General features: G+C 39.7%; 1 protein-coding gene across 5 annotated transcripts in view; it reads left to right on the forward strand.

Moving 5' to 3' along the window:
• RIGI (RNA sensor RIG-I) overlaps nucleotides 1-16,483 on the forward strand; it is a 75,891-nt gene that overhangs the window by 45,163 nt on the left and 14,245 nt on the right. For all 5 annotated transcript variants that reach the window (XR_008619741.2, XR_008619742.2, XM_003830100.5 and 2 more), the window contains 5 exons: nucleotides 911-1,046; nucleotides 4,141-4,289; nucleotides 8,207-8,297; nucleotides 13,304-13,474; nucleotides 14,785-14,936. Coding sequence is in view for 3 of the 5 variants with exons in the window: in XM_003830100.5 (XP_003830148.1) it covers nucleotides 911-1,046; nucleotides 4,141-4,289; nucleotides 8,207-8,297; nucleotides 13,304-13,474; nucleotides 14,785-14,936 (699 nt within the window). In the remaining 2 variants the exon portion in view is untranslated. The remainder of the gene's footprint in view (nucleotides 1-910; nucleotides 1,047-4,140; nucleotides 4,290-8,206; nucleotides 8,298-13,303; nucleotides 13,475-14,784; nucleotides 14,937-16,483) is intronic.

A 16,483-nucleotide genomic window follows, 5' to 3' on the forward strand; every position in this document is an offset into this window, starting at 1 on the left:
ATCAACTTCTCATCCTGTCCTCAAGAGCTCACTTAGGAACCTTTCCAGGAAGTTCTTATGAAGCAAACTCCAAAAGTTGTCCCATTCAACATCATCTCGATTTGCTTTCTGAAATTTCATACTGCAGGCAACAGGACTGAAATAAAGGCTCAGATTCTATGCCATGCCTCTAGCATTAACTGACATGGTTGGAAAAAATTGGGTGATTGTGAGAGAACATTATTCCAGATACAAGACCAGTCCGGTGACAGCATCTTGAAAGCTCAGCAAGTGGAAAGTTCTGTTGCTATGTCCTGAAGCACACATTTCTTCACCTTTGGTGACGCCCCACGCTCAGAAATCCAGGTTCTCTGGCTCACCAAGAAGTTAAGGAACTATAGTGACAGCTATCACCTCTGCTTATCCAGCCATTGAAAATATATTAAAATGCATTCAATTAGCATGCATTTGTAGAATTTTAGTTAGCTTAGTTGTACATTTGATGGATGTGGTCAGGGCCATCATTTTGGAAGGTACACTGACAATTTAGTGATGGCTTCAGATGTATATAGAAATTAAGTGAAATGTTGGAATTATGAGGCAGGTTGATGTGGAAGTTGATTTACTTTCCTTATTTTTAAATTTTGATATGTGTTTTTCGTGCAGTTTTTCTTTTCTAAGGTAAAATTCAATAATCCAAAGTGATGATAATTAATGTTACTAGCTAATTGAGATTTCTTTTAACAGTATTTGGTTCAAAGATTTTGTTACATAACTGTTAGAGGCCATTCATCTTTAAAAAGCTAAGTTGGAATAGATTTGAAAAGAAAAGTTTTCTTAAAACAATTCGTTAAATACAACGAATTGAACTTAAATACAGTGAATGTGTTAGACATTGGAAGCATATTGAGACAGTTTTTACTTTCAACAGAAATATAATGATGCCCTCATTATCAGTGAGCATGCACGAATGAAAGATGCTCTGGATTACTTGAAAGACTTCTTCAGCAATGTCCGAGCAGCAGGATTCGATGAGATTGAGCAAGATCTTACTCAGAGATTTGAAGGTGAGTGGTGTTTTCAGAGGAGGAAGCCACAGTAGCATTCTTGGTGACTGGAATGGCAAAACAAACATGTATTGCATTTAATATATATAAACTTGGGGATGCTTAGGGAGTTGTCCTGGATGTAGGAAGATGGAGATGGTAGGACTATTTAGCTTCAATGAAATCTAGTACCTATGGGAAGAGTCTGTTGCTTATACCATTCCCTATTTAGAAGAAGGAAAAACAAGATTTGCAAAGGGTGTTTCCCATATGGTTCACAGACAGTAGCATTCTTTTTGTTTAACGTTCTTTTTTAGTAATTTTATAAAGCTTTAAAAATATGAAAAAGTGTTTTAACGATATTAAAAAAACCATAATTTATATATACTTTTTTTTTTTTTTTTTTGAGATGGAGTCTTGCTTTGTCGCCCAGGGTCAAGTGCAGTGGCTCAATCATGGCTCACTGCAACCTCTGCCTCCCGGATTCAGGCAATTCTCATGTCTCAGCCTCCCGAGTAGCCAGGACTGCAGGTGTGCGCCACCACACCCGGCTAATTTTTGTATTTTTAGTAGAGATGGAGTTTTGCCATGTTGGCCAGATTGGTCTCGAACTCCTGACCTCAAGTGATCCACCCGTCTCTGCCTCCCAAAATGCTGGAATTACAGGCATGAGCCACTGTGCCTGGCCTATATATATTTTTACATAAAGAGGAAACCAAAATGGCACATAATCTCACTGCCTGCATATGGTTAAAAAATAGATATTAAACAAACAAAAAAAAGTTTTCCTTCTCCCTGTTTTGAATTCTTTCCCAAAGGTAATTACTGCTAATAATTTTGGGGTTTTTTTTGGCCTATACCTAAGTATTTACTGTACATATGTGTAACCAGTGCTGTGCTGGTTAATATTTGACAACCCACTAGAGAAAAAATGTATGCATATATATGTACATAAGCTTATTATTTTATTGATATAGAGGAGGTATACAAACCACAATTTATAAATAAAAATAAACTATTCTTTATTGTAAATTCCACATAGCCAATTGGTTCTCATAGAATGCTTTTGGTGGTTTTTGCAGATTTTTTGTATCCATGGCCAACCAAGGGTTGCAATGACAAAGAAGTGTGGTTCTTTCTGATATGGTTGTTGGTATATAGTTTCATTAATGTTAGAAGATAAAGATGAAACAACAAAGGTGTATGTTGGAACTTCACTCGTTTGCCAGTGATGCAAGCAATTTTTTGCTGAACTGTATAATAGTTTTTCAAAAACTGGGAGAATGTTTCTCAATATTTTGTGCTATTCAATGTAATAGCTAAATTTAATCTGTATTATTATTTTTTGATCATGTTCATAAGTCTAAACTCTCAACATAAATTAAGCCGGGCATGGTGGCTCACACTTGTCACCATGGCACTTTGGGAGGCTGAGGTGGGTGGATTACTTGAGCTCAGGAGCTGGAGATCAGTCTGGGCAGCATGGCGAAACCCCATCTCTATAAAAAATACAAAAATTAGCTGAGCATAGTGGTATGCTCCTGTGGTCCCAGCTCCTTGGGAGGCTGAGGTGGGAGGATCACCTGAGCCTGGAAGGCAGACATTGCAGTGAGCCGAGATTGCACCACTGGACCCCAGCTTGGGTGATAGAGTGAGTCCTTGTCTCAATCAATCAGTCAATCAATAAAGCACTGATTTTTTGTGTTTTCTTGATTTCCATGGTATAACTGCTCCCACTGTAGTGAATTCCAGGCTACCAACATGATGTCATTGAACTAGTGTTAAAAAGAGATGAGCAGCAGCACATCATTCTATAGTATTTCTACCATATAGATACAATAGGTGTAACTAACCTCAAAAGCGTAGATAATTGTAAAAAGTAATAAAATTTAACAATTGGCCAGGCATGGTGGCTCACACCTGTAGTGCCAGCACTTTGGTAGGCTGAGATGGATGGGCCACCTGAGGTCAGGAGTTCAAGACCAGCCTGGCCAACATGGTGAAACCCCATCTCCACTAAAGATACAAAATATTAGCCAGATATGGTGGCATGCACCTGTAATCCCAGTTACTTGGGAGGCTGAGGCAGAAGAATCGCTTGAACTCAGAAAGCAGAGGTTGCAGTGAGCCGAGAGCGCACCACTGCACTCCAGCCTGAGTGCCAGGAGACTCCATCTCAGGAAAAAAAAAAAAAAAACAAAAAACCCATAAAACAGAAACCACAACAGTTGACTCCCATAGTCCCATAGTCTGGTATGATCTGGCTGTAACACACCCCTGTTTTATAACTATATATTTTTTTTCTTTTTCCTTTTTTTTTGAGACAGAGTATCATTCTCTTTCCCAGGCTGGAGTGCAGTGGTGAGATCTTGGCTCACTGTAACCCCTGCTTCCCAGGTTCAAGTGATTCTCCTGCCTCATCCTCCTGAGGAGCTGGGATTATAGGCGCCCATCACCACGCCTGGCTAATTTTTGTATTTTAAGTAGAGATGGGGTTTCACCATGTTGACCAGTCTGGTCTTGAACCCCTGACCTCAGGTGATCCACCCGTCTCAGCCTCCCAAAGTGCTGGGATTACAGGTGTGAGCCACCGCACCCGGCCTGACTATATTTTTAAAGATGGGATAATAGTGAACATACTGTCCTTACCTTGATTTTTTTAACCTTAAAATATTTTTGGTATCATATATATCATGTACATAGCTCCCTTATTAATTTTCACAGCCACATTGTATTAACATCAGATGCATAGCCCATGATCTTTTGAACTGTTTCCCTATTGTTGGGTACTTAGGTTTTCTGTTTTTCTTTTATACCCTAAACAGTGGTACAGTGAAATCCTTGGAGACCTCTTCCATAATTTTCTAAATATAACTGTGTCTCAAATTCTTAGATGTAGAATTATTGGATCAAAAGATGTGTGTGTGTATTATGTTTTGATATATATTGCGAAATTACCTCTTAAAAGGTTGTACCAATTTAAAGCAGTACTTATTACTCATAAAATTCTGGTCAAAGATTTAGAGATCAGCTGTTTGAACGATAGCTAAAGGTCACAGTGTGTTCTAAATTTTTAGAATTTATATGCCATTTATAAAATGTTTCCCATTTGCAGAAAAGCTGCAGGAACTAGAAAGTGTTTCCAGGGATCCCAGCAATGAGAATCCTAAACTTGAAGACCTCTGCTTCATCTTACAAGAAGAGTACCACTTAAACCCAGAGACAATAACAATTCTCTTTGTGAAAACCAGAGCTCTTGTGGACGTAAGCTTTTTTTCTCCTTGTAGATAACAAATGGACCCAGCACTATTCATTGAAAAGATTGGGCTGGGTATGGTGTCTCACGCCTGTAATCCCAGAAGTTTGGGAAGCCAAGGCAGGAGAATTGCTTGGGGCCAAGAGTTCAAGACCTGCCTGGGCAACATAGTGAGACCTCATCTCTTAAAAAAGAAAAATTAGCTGGTGCTGTGCACCTGTAGTTCCAGTTACTTGGGAGGCTAAGGCTAGAGGATTGATTGAGGCTGCAGTGATCATGACAGCGTACTCTGCACTCCAGCCTGAGCAACAGAGGTAGAACCTGTGTCTAAAAAAAAAAAAAAAGCCGTTTTCTCTCTACGGTCAAGAAACCATATATGTGTATGTGTGAGTCTGTTCTGGGTTTCTCTGTTCTGTTCTGATTATATGTTTATCCTTATACTAATACTCTAATGCCTCACTGTGTTGTTTTTTTTTCCCCCCCACTTAGAGACAGGGTCTCACTCTGTCACCTAGGCTGGAATGCAGTGGCGCAGTCATGGCTCTCTGCACCCTCAACCTCTCAAACTCAAGCGATTCTCCCACCTCATCACCCTCTGCCACCATGCGTGGGACTACAGTCATCTGCCACCATGCCCAGCTAATTTGTTTATTTATTTTTGTAGAGGTGGGGTCTTGTTATGTTGCCTAGACTGGTCTTGAATTCCTGGCCTCACATAATCCTCCCACCTTGCCCTCTCAAAGTTTTGGAACCTGGCTTCATGCTGTCACTATGTTAGTCACTCTAATTGTAAGTATTGATACTTGTAGAGCAAGCATTTCTTCCTTTTTTTACTTTTTAAATTTTAGTCATTTTGTGAGTAGGTAATGATACCTCATTAGAGTTTTAATTTTCATTTCACTAATGAGTAATATGGCTGAACATCTTTCTTCTGCTTGTTAGCGATCTGTAACTGCCTTGGTGAGGTGTCTGTTCAGATCTTTGAAAACCAATCTTTTGAAAAGATTGGTTTATCATCTGATTGAGTTTTTGAGAATTCTTTTTATAGTCTGACAAAAAAAGTCCTCTGTCAGAAATGTGATTTGCAGATGTTTTCTTCTGGTCTGTGGCTTGTCTGCTTATTCTCTTGACAGTATCTTTTGCAGATTGAAAGTTTTAAGTTTTGACAAAGTTCAGTATATCAGTTTTTTCTTTTATGGGTTTTTGCCTGTGGTGGTATTATCTCTAAAAATCCTTTGCTTACCTAAGGTCACAAGGATTTTCACTATGTTATCATCTAGAAGTGTTACAGCTTTACATTTTACATTTAGGTCTACAGTCAATTTTAAATTAATTTTGTATAAGGCGTGAGGTATTGGTTGAGATGCTTTCTTTTTTTTTCTTTTTGTGTATGGACATTCAGTTGTTCCAGTTCTCTATGTTGACGAGACTATCCTTTCTTCACTGAATTGCCTTTGTAACTTCTGAAAACATCAGTTGACTATATTTGCATGGATCTGTTTCTGGATTCTCTGTTTTGTTTATTGATCCATACATATACCTCTTCACCCATTCCATGCTGTCTTGATTACTGTAGCTTGATAGTAAGTCTTGACATGGGGTGATGTGAGTCCTCCAATTTTTTTTTTAAAGGTTGTTTTTAGCTATGTTCCTTTGCCTTTCTATATACATTTTAGAGGCAGCTTGTCCACATCTATGAAAAAATCTGCTGGGATTTTATTGAATCTGAACACAAAACTGAGGCTGGGCATGGTGGCTCACACCTGTAATCCCAGCACTTTGGGAGGCTGAGGCGGGCGGATCACTTGAAGTCAGGAGTTTGACATCAGCCTGGCCAACATGGTGAAACCCTGTCTCTACTAAAAATACAAAAATTAGCCTAGCGTGGTGGCTTGCACCTGTAATCACAGATACTTGGGAGACTGAGGCAGGAGAATCACTTGAACCTGGGAGGTGAAGGCTGCGGTGAGCTGAGATTGCACCACTGCTCTCCAGCCTGAGTGATGGAGTGAGACTTGGTCTTGAAAAAATAAAATATTTTAAAAAATACATAAAGATAAAATTGGGGAGAAATGACATCTTGACAATATTGAGTGTTCTAATCCATGACCATAGTGTATCTCTTTATTTATATATGGCTTCCGTATTAGTTATATAATGCTGAGGAACAATTACCCTAAAACTGAGTGTCTGGAAACAACAAACATCTATTATCTTACAATATCTGTGAGTCATGAATCTGGAAACAATTTAACTGGGTGTTTCCGGCTGAAGATCTCTCATGAGGCTGCAGTGAAGGTGTTGGCCATGGCTTGACTGGGGAAGGTTAACTTCCAAACTCCTCTCATATGGCTGTTGGCTGAAGAGCCTCTGAGTTCACTCATGTGGGCCTCTCCACAGGTCCATCTCACAGACCAGCAGATGGCTTCCCCTAGAGAGAGTGATCCCAGAGATTGAGATAGAGGGTGTCTAATTTGGAAGCCACAGTCATAACTTCATCTTGGAAATGATGCCACATTGCATCTGTTGTATTTTATTCATAGAAGCAAGTCAGTAAGTCCCCTTCACACTCAGGGGAGGGGATTACATGAGGATCTGAATACAGAAGGTGGAGATCATTGAGGGCTACCTTAAAGGTGGACTAACCAGATGTTCTTTGGTTTCTTTTATCAGTGTTTTGTCATTTTCAGCAGATTCTGCACATATTTTGTTAGACTTATACCTAGGTATTAATTTTTTGATGCTATTATAAATGGTACTTTAAAAACTTTTTTTTTTTTTTTTGAGACAGGGTCTCACTCTCATTGCCCAGGTTGGAGTACACTAGTGTGATCACAGCTCACTGCAGCCTCAACTTCCCTAGCTCAGGTGATTCTCCCATCTCAGCCTCCCCAGTAGCTGGGACTGCAGGTGTAAACCACCACACCCAGCTAATTTTTATTTTTATTTATTTATTTAATTTTGAGACGGAGTCTCGGTCTGTCACCCAGGCCGGAGTGCAGTGGCACAACCTCGGCTCACTGCAACCTATGCCTCCCCGGTTCAAGCGATTCTCTTGCCTCAGCTTCCTGAGTAGCTGAGACTACAGGCGTGTGCCACCATGCCCAGCTAATTTTTGTATTTTTAGTAGAGACAGGCTTTTGCCATGTTGCCGAGGTTGGTCTTGAACTCCTGGGCTCAAGTGACTCTCCTGCCTCGGCCTCCCAAAATGCTGGGATTATAAGTGTGAGCCACTGTGTCCAGTACTTAAAAACTTATGAAATTCCAATAGTTTGTTGCTAGTATGTAGAAATACAGTTGAATTATGTATATTGATCTCCTGTCCTGTGATCATGCTAAACTCACTTATTCTACATACCCACTATTTTTGAACTTTTGTTTTTTCTTTTAAAAATGTCTTAGAGATGGCCAGGTGCGGTGGCTCATGCCTGTAATCCCAGCACTTTGGGAGGATGAGGTGGGTGGATCACGAGGTCAGGAATTCAAGACCAGCCTGGCCAACATGATGAAATCCTGTCTCTACTAAAAATACAAAAATTAGCCATGCATGGTTGCTGATGCCTGTAATCCCAGCTACTCGGGAGGCTGAGGCAAAGAATTGCTTGAACCTGGGAGGCGGAGGTTGCAGTGAGCCAAGATCGTGCCACTGCACTCCAGCCTAGGTGGTAGACCAAGACTCCATCTGAAAAAAAAAAAAAAAAAAAGTCTTAGAGATTAAACCATATCAGGTTACAGAGATCTATGCCATTTTAGTTAATTATTACATAGAGTTCAATTCCAAAATGCTTTTTTTCTCAGGTTTGTCAGTCTGAAAACTGTACGTGTACTAACTTTAAATTTTTTTCTTTTTGCATGTATTTCAATATTGAATTAATACAAATGATTTATAAGGAGTGTCCAATTGATAATTGCTTTTCATTTTCAGGCTTTAAAAAATTGGATTGAAGGAAATCCTAAACTCAGTTTTCTAAAACCTAGCATATTGACTGGACGTGGCAAAACAAATCAGAACACAGGTATTTATATATAGTGAATTAGATTTAGTGGATTATGCATTTAAGAATATGTGTGTGTGTGTGTGTATGTATATGTGTGTGTGTATATATATAATATATATTTCAAATTCTGTTTTAATATATATTTCAAATTCTGTTTTAATGCTTGTATCAGTCAAGGTTTAACCAGAGAAGCAAAAGCAGTAGGTGATTATACATATATATGAGAGGTGTGTGTTGTATATGTGTCCACATATGCATATATACAGAGATTTCTTGCAAGGAATTTTACACAATTGGGCTGGCAAAGCAAGTCTGAAGCGTGTAGGGCAGGTAGTCAGGAAGAGACTATCAGGAACAGACTGGAACCCCCCAGACATGACTGTTTGGAGTCTCTGACCTTGGAGAAGGCCTAAGCCATCTTTTAAAAGGCTCACCTGATTAGGCCAGGCCCACCTGGAGTGAACTCTCTTTTGATCTGACTTAAAGTCAACTGATTAGGGACTTGAATCCCATCGGTAAAATCTCTTCAGAGCAGTACCTAGATGAATTACTGGGAACTGTTGTTTGGCCTAGCCAAGTTAATGCATCAAAAAGCCATCACAATGCTCAAATGCCAAAAACCACTCCAGTCTCTTTCCTTGTAGACATTGCCTCCTCTCATATGTCCTGCAGACAAAGCCAGGGTTGTTTTTTAAGTCATGCTTGCGCGCATTATCATCCTGCTCAAATTTTCAACCAATAGATTAAGATTGTCTAGAAATAGAAATGTTCTATTTCTGTTTTATTGTTATTCTTTAAGCAGTAGATATGCATAGCTTTTGTGTATATTATGTATTTTACAATTTAAAAAGTCTAAGCAGACAATTCTGAAATCCAGCTAGAGTGGTCAAAGGATAAAAGGCTGCCTGTGTTATTATCTGGGAGGATCCTAGGTGGCCCGCCCTCATCCTGACCACCTCACAGCTGTGCCCCCCACCCCTCAGTGACTGGCACTGACAAGTCTTCCTATTTAGTGTTGTTTATAATAAGCACCCTCCCATACCCACCCTGTCAGTCCCTAGTTATCACCCTCGCACTTTCCCTTCATGTCATTTTTAAACTTCATAAATATGAAAAGTAGATTCAGATCTTAAAAAGTGGCTCACCAAATGAAGTCTAACACCATACTCTTGTGGTTGGGATTCAAAGTTCTCTGCGATCTGACTCCAACATGAGTCCTACTTGATTTTCAAACTTTGTTGTTCCTCCACAAATAGACACTCAGGAAATATTTTCTTACTGGTTTGTTCATTTATTCATCCGTTCATTCAACAACATTTATTTATAACTTGTGCTGTGCCAGGCATTGTGCTTCTGCCATGTAGCCTTCCCCAACCTCCAAAAACTGGTAGAGAGCTCCTTCTTCCACATTCGCATAGCATCCTTTCTGTGCTCATCATACTCAATTATAGCTTCTTATTTATATTTTTCTTCTACAAAATGTGAGCTCCTTGTGGATAAAAATGGACCTTTTAATCATTATTTTTATCTGACAAGCCATAATTGCTGAATAAATGTTTGACTGAACAGATGAATAAATTAAGAAATTAATCACGTATGATGTCTGTTCCAGAGATGCTCATTGTTTAGTAGATGATGATGGTGAAAAGAAATTGTTTTGGCCTTAGCAAAATATATCTCAAGATTTGGGCTGGAAATATATTAGGGAAAAATTGGAACTTTTATTTATTTTATTTTATTTTATTTTTGAGACAGAGTCTTGCTCTGTTTTCCAGGCTAGAGTGCAGTGGCACGAACTCAGCTCACTGCAACCTTCCAGTTTCAAGTGATTCTCATGCCTCAGCCTCCCAAGTAGCTGGGATTACAGGTGCACACCACCATACCCAGCTAATTTTTGTATTTTTAGTAGGGACAGGATTTTGCCATGTCAGCCAGGCTGGTCTTGAACTCCTGGCCTCAAGTAATCTGCCACCTTGACCTCCCAAAATGCTGGGATTACAGGTGTGAAACACCATGCCTAGCCAATTGGAGCTTCTATAAATTCTGTTAACTCTGAGGTGGAGACCACTGAAGTATTTTCTTCACTCAGTTTATTAGTGTGAACTCTATAGCTTTTATCGAATGGGTTAAACTTGATTTACCGGTAAATTAAGATAATTTTAGCTGAATTTGTTTCTGGTCTGATCCTCCTCCTTGCACAGTTAAGCTAGAAGAATTGTGAACACCTTTTTTTTTACAAAACCTGCATGTAAACAAGCAAAAGTTCAGTTTGCTAAATTTGTATATTTCCACATTTCCATTTCTTAATTTCCTGTTTTGTGAAGAAGCAGGTTACCTAACCTCTTCATGACTTACTTTCTTCATCTGTCAAATGGAAAAATAATAATAGTACCTGGCTGAGAGGGTTAATGTCAGTAGCAAAATCTGGCTCACTGCCTGCTTATGAATGACTCTTGAGCTGAGAATGATTTTTGTTTGAAAAAAAAATCAAAAGAATATTTTATGACATGTGAAAGGTTTGTGCAATTCAGATTTCATTGTCTATAAAATAACTTTTTGGGGGAACACAGTCATGACCATTCATGTATGTATTGTCTGTGGCTGCTTTCCAACTATAATGGCAGTGTTGGGTAGCTGAGACAGCATGACCCACAGAGCCTAAAGTATTTACTATACATCTAGCCCTTATGGAAAAAGTTTGCCCACTTCTGGTTTAGAACAATGCCTGGCATGTGGTGAGTGCTCAATATATGTTAAATGTTAGTTACTATTCACATCCAGAACTTTTATGTAATGGTCCACAATGTTCATCATTTGTTTGATTTTGGTTTTACTGAGAATACATGGATTCAAAAATAACAGAAAGTATGTATCTTTAAAAAAAGTATTCTGGATAAAGAAAGCTCAAAAGTAAAATCAAAATAATGGTTAGAGATTGATTTTTAAGCAACTTTCTGAAAATAAAGCTGCCTGCAATTTGAATTTTAATGACTTTGAATGGTAACTAATTCAAAAACCACAAGGGATCTTTTTCCACAAACTCTTGAGTCCACTGCCAGCTAGGTAATGGAAAGTAATACGGATTACCTTGCTCTACCTGCCTGAGGTGGGTCCGCCCTGTGAGCAGTGAGTGGAGATCAGGTGATTCTACTAATAGATAAACGTAGATGTCTTTAGGATCCACACGGTTTGAAGTGCGCATATTGTTTGAGCCACCATTTTGGGTGTCCGCCATGATCACACAAACTGGGTGATTATCACATCCAAACTTCACACTGTATTCAGACAATTTAAATTTAGCCTCCACTATCACAGGATATTAGAAGGCAGTATGTGGTTGTCTTAGTCAAGATCCTTTCTTTTCCCCGATTAACAGAAACCCACTTAGGCTAGTCTAAGCAGAAGGGGGTGTGGCTGCTACCGGGATAATTGGGTCTACCATAGAACCCGCAGTGCGGAAGTGCACTCGGGCTTTGTGGACAATTGCAATCCTGAATCCTGCACATCTGCTTCACAGTTTTCCCTTTACAGATTGCTCTCTCTGCTTCTCCATTCATGACTACCCCACACCTTCCTGATTTACTACCTGTCTCCAATCCCAATTTCAGATTCCAAGAGGGAAGAATTGGATTGGCCCAACATAGTTCAAATGCTTATTTCAGTCCAGTAGCTGCAGCCAGGAACAGGCTGTGTATAAATCAGGGTAATCTAATTGCTCTAACAGACAACCCTCACGATCTCAGAGGCAGGGCAAAATAAAAGTTATAGCTCACACTCACAGGTGTAGATAGGTAGGGGTGGGGGCTCTGCTCCATCCTCTTCCACTTATTGTAGGGACCCAGGCTCCTTCCTTGTTATGGTTCTGTCATCACAGGGGGTCTCCAAATCCTCCACTATGACCTTATCTGGTCCATTGATGAGAAATAACAAGAACATGGACAATTTTTAGGGGTCTGGTTTGGAAGAGACACACATGACCTCTGTCTACATGCCATTAGTGACAGTTTAGATTGCGAAGTATAATTCAGCTGTGTGTGCCTAGCAGGAGAAAGAAACAGGATTGGTGAGCAGATAGCATTGCCTCTTTCATAGAGAAACATAATACAACTGTATCGTGGGTGGGTGTGGCAGAAAATGATTCTTAGTTTGTGTATGGGGAGGCAGACACCCCAACAGTGCACGCTATTAGAGTCTTAAACTGAAGTTCAAGGCCCAACACTGCTGATAGCTAGCTTGTCAGTTTACCTCACTTCTGGAACCTCAAGCCCCTCATTTGTGTATTTTTTCTTTTTTAAGATAGAGTCTCATTCTCTTGCCCAGGCTGGAGTGTAGTAGTGCCATCATGGCTCACTGCAGCCTCAACTTCCCCAGCTCAGGTGATTCTCTTACCTAAGCCTCCTGAGTAGCTGGGACTACAGGTGTGTGCCACCATGCCCAGCTAATTCTTAAATTTTTTGTAGAGATGGGTTCTCCCTGTGTTAACCAGGCTGATTTCAAACTCCTAGGCTCAGGTGATTCACCTGCCTTGGCCTCCTAAAGTGTTATGACTATAGGCGTGAACCACCATGCCTGGCACGACCCTCGTTTGTTAAGGGGAATCAGAGCACTTACCCTTTGACCTATAGGGCTTTATGATGCTCTGGTGAGTGAGAAGATGTGAAAATGTTTTGTCAGCTATAAATTCTTACACACGTAAAGGTGTTACAATTAGGTGTTGATATTTCTGCAAAAATGTCTATTTCTTGGATAATATGGCTAAAGCCATACAACTAGTAAGTCCCCCAGAGCTGGGATTTGAACTCAGTCTTGTGGCAGAGTCTGAGTGTTAGATGCCACCCTAAATGTCCTTTCTGAAACAGGCATAGGAATAGATCCCACTGCCTAGGTGTGTTGTGAGATCATGGATATAAAGTACTTATCACAGTACTTGGCATGTAATAAGCATTCCATAATTAGTAGCTGTTTTTTCAAGGGGGAAGTTCCCTCTTCGGTGAGTTGTATAATGCCCTCTTACTCTGACACAGGAATGACCCTCCCGGCACAGAAGTGTATATTGGATGCATTCAAAGCCAGTGGAGATCACAATATTCTGATTGCCACCTCAGTTGCTGATGAAGGCATTGACATTGCACAGTGCAATCTTGTCATCCTTTATGAGTATGTGGGCAATGTCATCAAAATGATCCAAACCAGAGGTAAGAGAAGCTTTGAGGCCATTCCTACATGGATTCTGTTTTGACTGATTTATAAGTGTATGTGTCATTCTGGCCTTTCTCTTTACTGAGCCATGGTTGAGTATGTGACCAATGGCACAGTGCACTTTGGTATCATTGGCCCTTAAGGTGGCTACAGTTTTGTTCACTAACATAAACTCTACTTTGATTCTTACAATGATGCTGCTCACTTGCCTGGCATTGACTGATATGTTTATGGAAGAATAATTCCAACTTGGATTGAAGCTTTGCCAGTCAACATGTAAACCTTTCATGGTGGTGCTGGTGGGCTGAAGGGCCCCCTGTATTCAAGAAGGGATACTCCAGAGTTGTTCTGCCCCACCTGGACTAGACTAGTCTCCTAACTATTCTTTCCTCCTTTTTCCTTTTCTTCTTAAAATTCCATAAGTAGAGCTATCATATTACTTTTCCTGAAAAACAGCTCTGATCGTGTCACTTCCTTGTATGGAAACGCCAGTGGTTCCCCAATTTACTTGATGCTAAAGAGTTTCCAAAATCCAACACCTATTTCATTCCAACTTTATTTCCCATTCTTCCCTTTTGTGCATTATCCACTTCCGCCAACCTGACTTCCTCACTTATTGCTTGTTGAAGGAACTGCTCAGATACTGCTACTCTTCATTTTACCTCTTCCCCTGCCTCCATATCACCTGACCCTAATCCTCCCAGCTGGCAAAAATCTCTCTTTTGAACAGATAAAGCCTATAACCCTTTATATCTATCTTTGTAATAGCACTTAAAATTTTCCACCTATGTTTTGCTGGTTATGAAGAGATCTTATTTCCTCATTGTCTAGAAGGTTCTTGAAGGAGGGCCTGTTTACTGCTCATCTTAGAGCCATCACAGTGTCATACTGGGGGTTCATGTAGGTATCTTTAAAGCAGTATTTCTGACAATACGGCTGTCTAATCACCCTGCATTGTTGAGACCCTGAGAAAGCCAGCCTAAGGTGGGCTCCTAGTTTTTCCACATATTTAACATGCAGGTGCACACCTGCATTTGAGTCTATTTTTTTTTTTTTTGAGATAGGTCTTGCTCTGTCACCCAGGCTAGAGTGCAGTGGTGTAATCCTAGCTCACTGCAGCTTCAAACTCCTGGGTTCAAGCAATCCTGCCTCATGAGTTCACTCTTTAACAGCTCAACTTTCCTGGGAAGTGGGATTCAGTGAACCAAAGTTGAATTTTAGGAGTACCTCTATTTGTTTACCTATTTGCAGATTATATCAGAGCTTTAAGTCAAAAACACCAACTAAAATATTTATTTTCTAATAGGCAGAGGAAGAGCAAGAGGTAGCAAGTGCTTCCTTCTGACTAGTAATGCTGGTGTAATTGAAAAAGAACAAATAAACATGTACAAAGAAAAAATGATGAATGACTCTATTTTACGCCTTCAGACATGGGACGAAGCAGTATTTAGGGAAAAGGTAAGTCTACATTATTCTTCCAGCATCTGACCATAAATAACTATCAGGGAATGTGAGGATGGTTGGTATCTTTTATCATATTGCTTAGAGTGTTATATTACAACAAAAAGTTTATACTTAGTGAATATTAAATTCATTCTGTTTTTAAATGTCAATGAGGTTAAATTATATTTAATAGTGCTAATAACTGAAGTTATGTTTTCAGATCTAAAAGGCAAATTGAGCTAGGATTTCTCTAGTTGACAGTTCATCTCGAGGACTCTATCCTAATACTGGAAAAAACAGCTATTCTTAGTCTCTTCCTTAAATCTGTCTCCAAAGAGTCCTCAGAGAAAAGCTCCTAGGTCACTGTGCAGGTATTGGAATGTCTTTTTATAGCTGCGGACAATGATATACACCTTGGAATGGGATGCCTATTCAGATCAACCTCTTAGTGTAATGACCTTCATTTCATTGTAATTTCCGTAACACAGAAACATGAAATCAGATTGGAGAAAGTCAAGAAACACATACCTATACTTTCTCCAGACCCATTACAGAGATTTTCATCTCAGAATCTCTGGAAGCATGATCACTGCAGGGCTAGGGGAGAGCTTTAAGACTAGAATCCATGGTTCAAATCCCAGTTCTATCACTTGCAAGATGTGTGACCTCAGGCAGTTGCTCTGTCTTTTAAATAATCAATCTCCTCATGTAAAAAGTGGGGAAAATAATAGTATTTAACTCCCAGGGTGGTCATGAGGATAAATGAGATGTATGCATTGCATCTCTTAGCGCCTGGCATAAAATACGTGCCCAAGAAATGAGAGCTGTTACTGGACAGAAGTGTGAGACATAGTTTAACTTCATGAAGATGAACCTTACAGTTTAATAGACCAACTCCATAGTATCTATAATTTTCAAAAGTCATAATGTCTGTGCTCCAAAAAGTATTGACAATCAATTATCTAAAGCAGATTAACACTTATTTTAGGACACAAATCACAACTTTGTCAATGTTTACTAATCTAAAAAACATTTTTCTTCCTAAAGCTGGGAGATTAAGTTATCTAGAACCACCTCTTCCACATTTTCAGTGAGAAGAATTGCAGGGAAATTATTTAGTTCCTCCCTTAGTTTTACTGGGGATGGGATTCTCTATTCTCTTTTCACTGAGCCACCTTTCCATTTTGTAAAATATATTGCCAATACACGTTTTAAAACCACGAGTTTTAATAGCCATGGCATAATTTTTATCTCTTCTCCTAGGTGACAGGCTACTTAGACTCATGTGACAGAAGCAACGAGTAAAAGTCTGTTGAGGAAGAGAGAGGCTAGACCAGATGTAGGCATTCTTTTGTAGCCAGCACACCAGGATAAGGAGTGGGGTGAGGAGGAAATGGGTTAAGTATCTGTTGAATCAGGCTATGTAATAGCATTTGGGGTTCCCGTAACACTTACAGATAGATAGGCAGAGATGGTAGGGAACAAGAAGCCCTATAACCAGTGTAGCTGGGAGTTACTGGCAGCTGGGAAGCCTGAGTTGTGTTGGTATCCCTGTCCTATCA

The sequence above is a fragment of the Pan paniscus genome, chromosome 11 (genome assembly GCF_029289425.2).
Source record: "Pan paniscus chromosome 11, NHGRI_mPanPan1-v2.0_pri, whole genome shotgun sequence".
Taxonomy (NCBI): domain Eukaryota; kingdom Metazoa; phylum Chordata; class Mammalia; order Primates; family Hominidae; genus Pan; species Pan paniscus.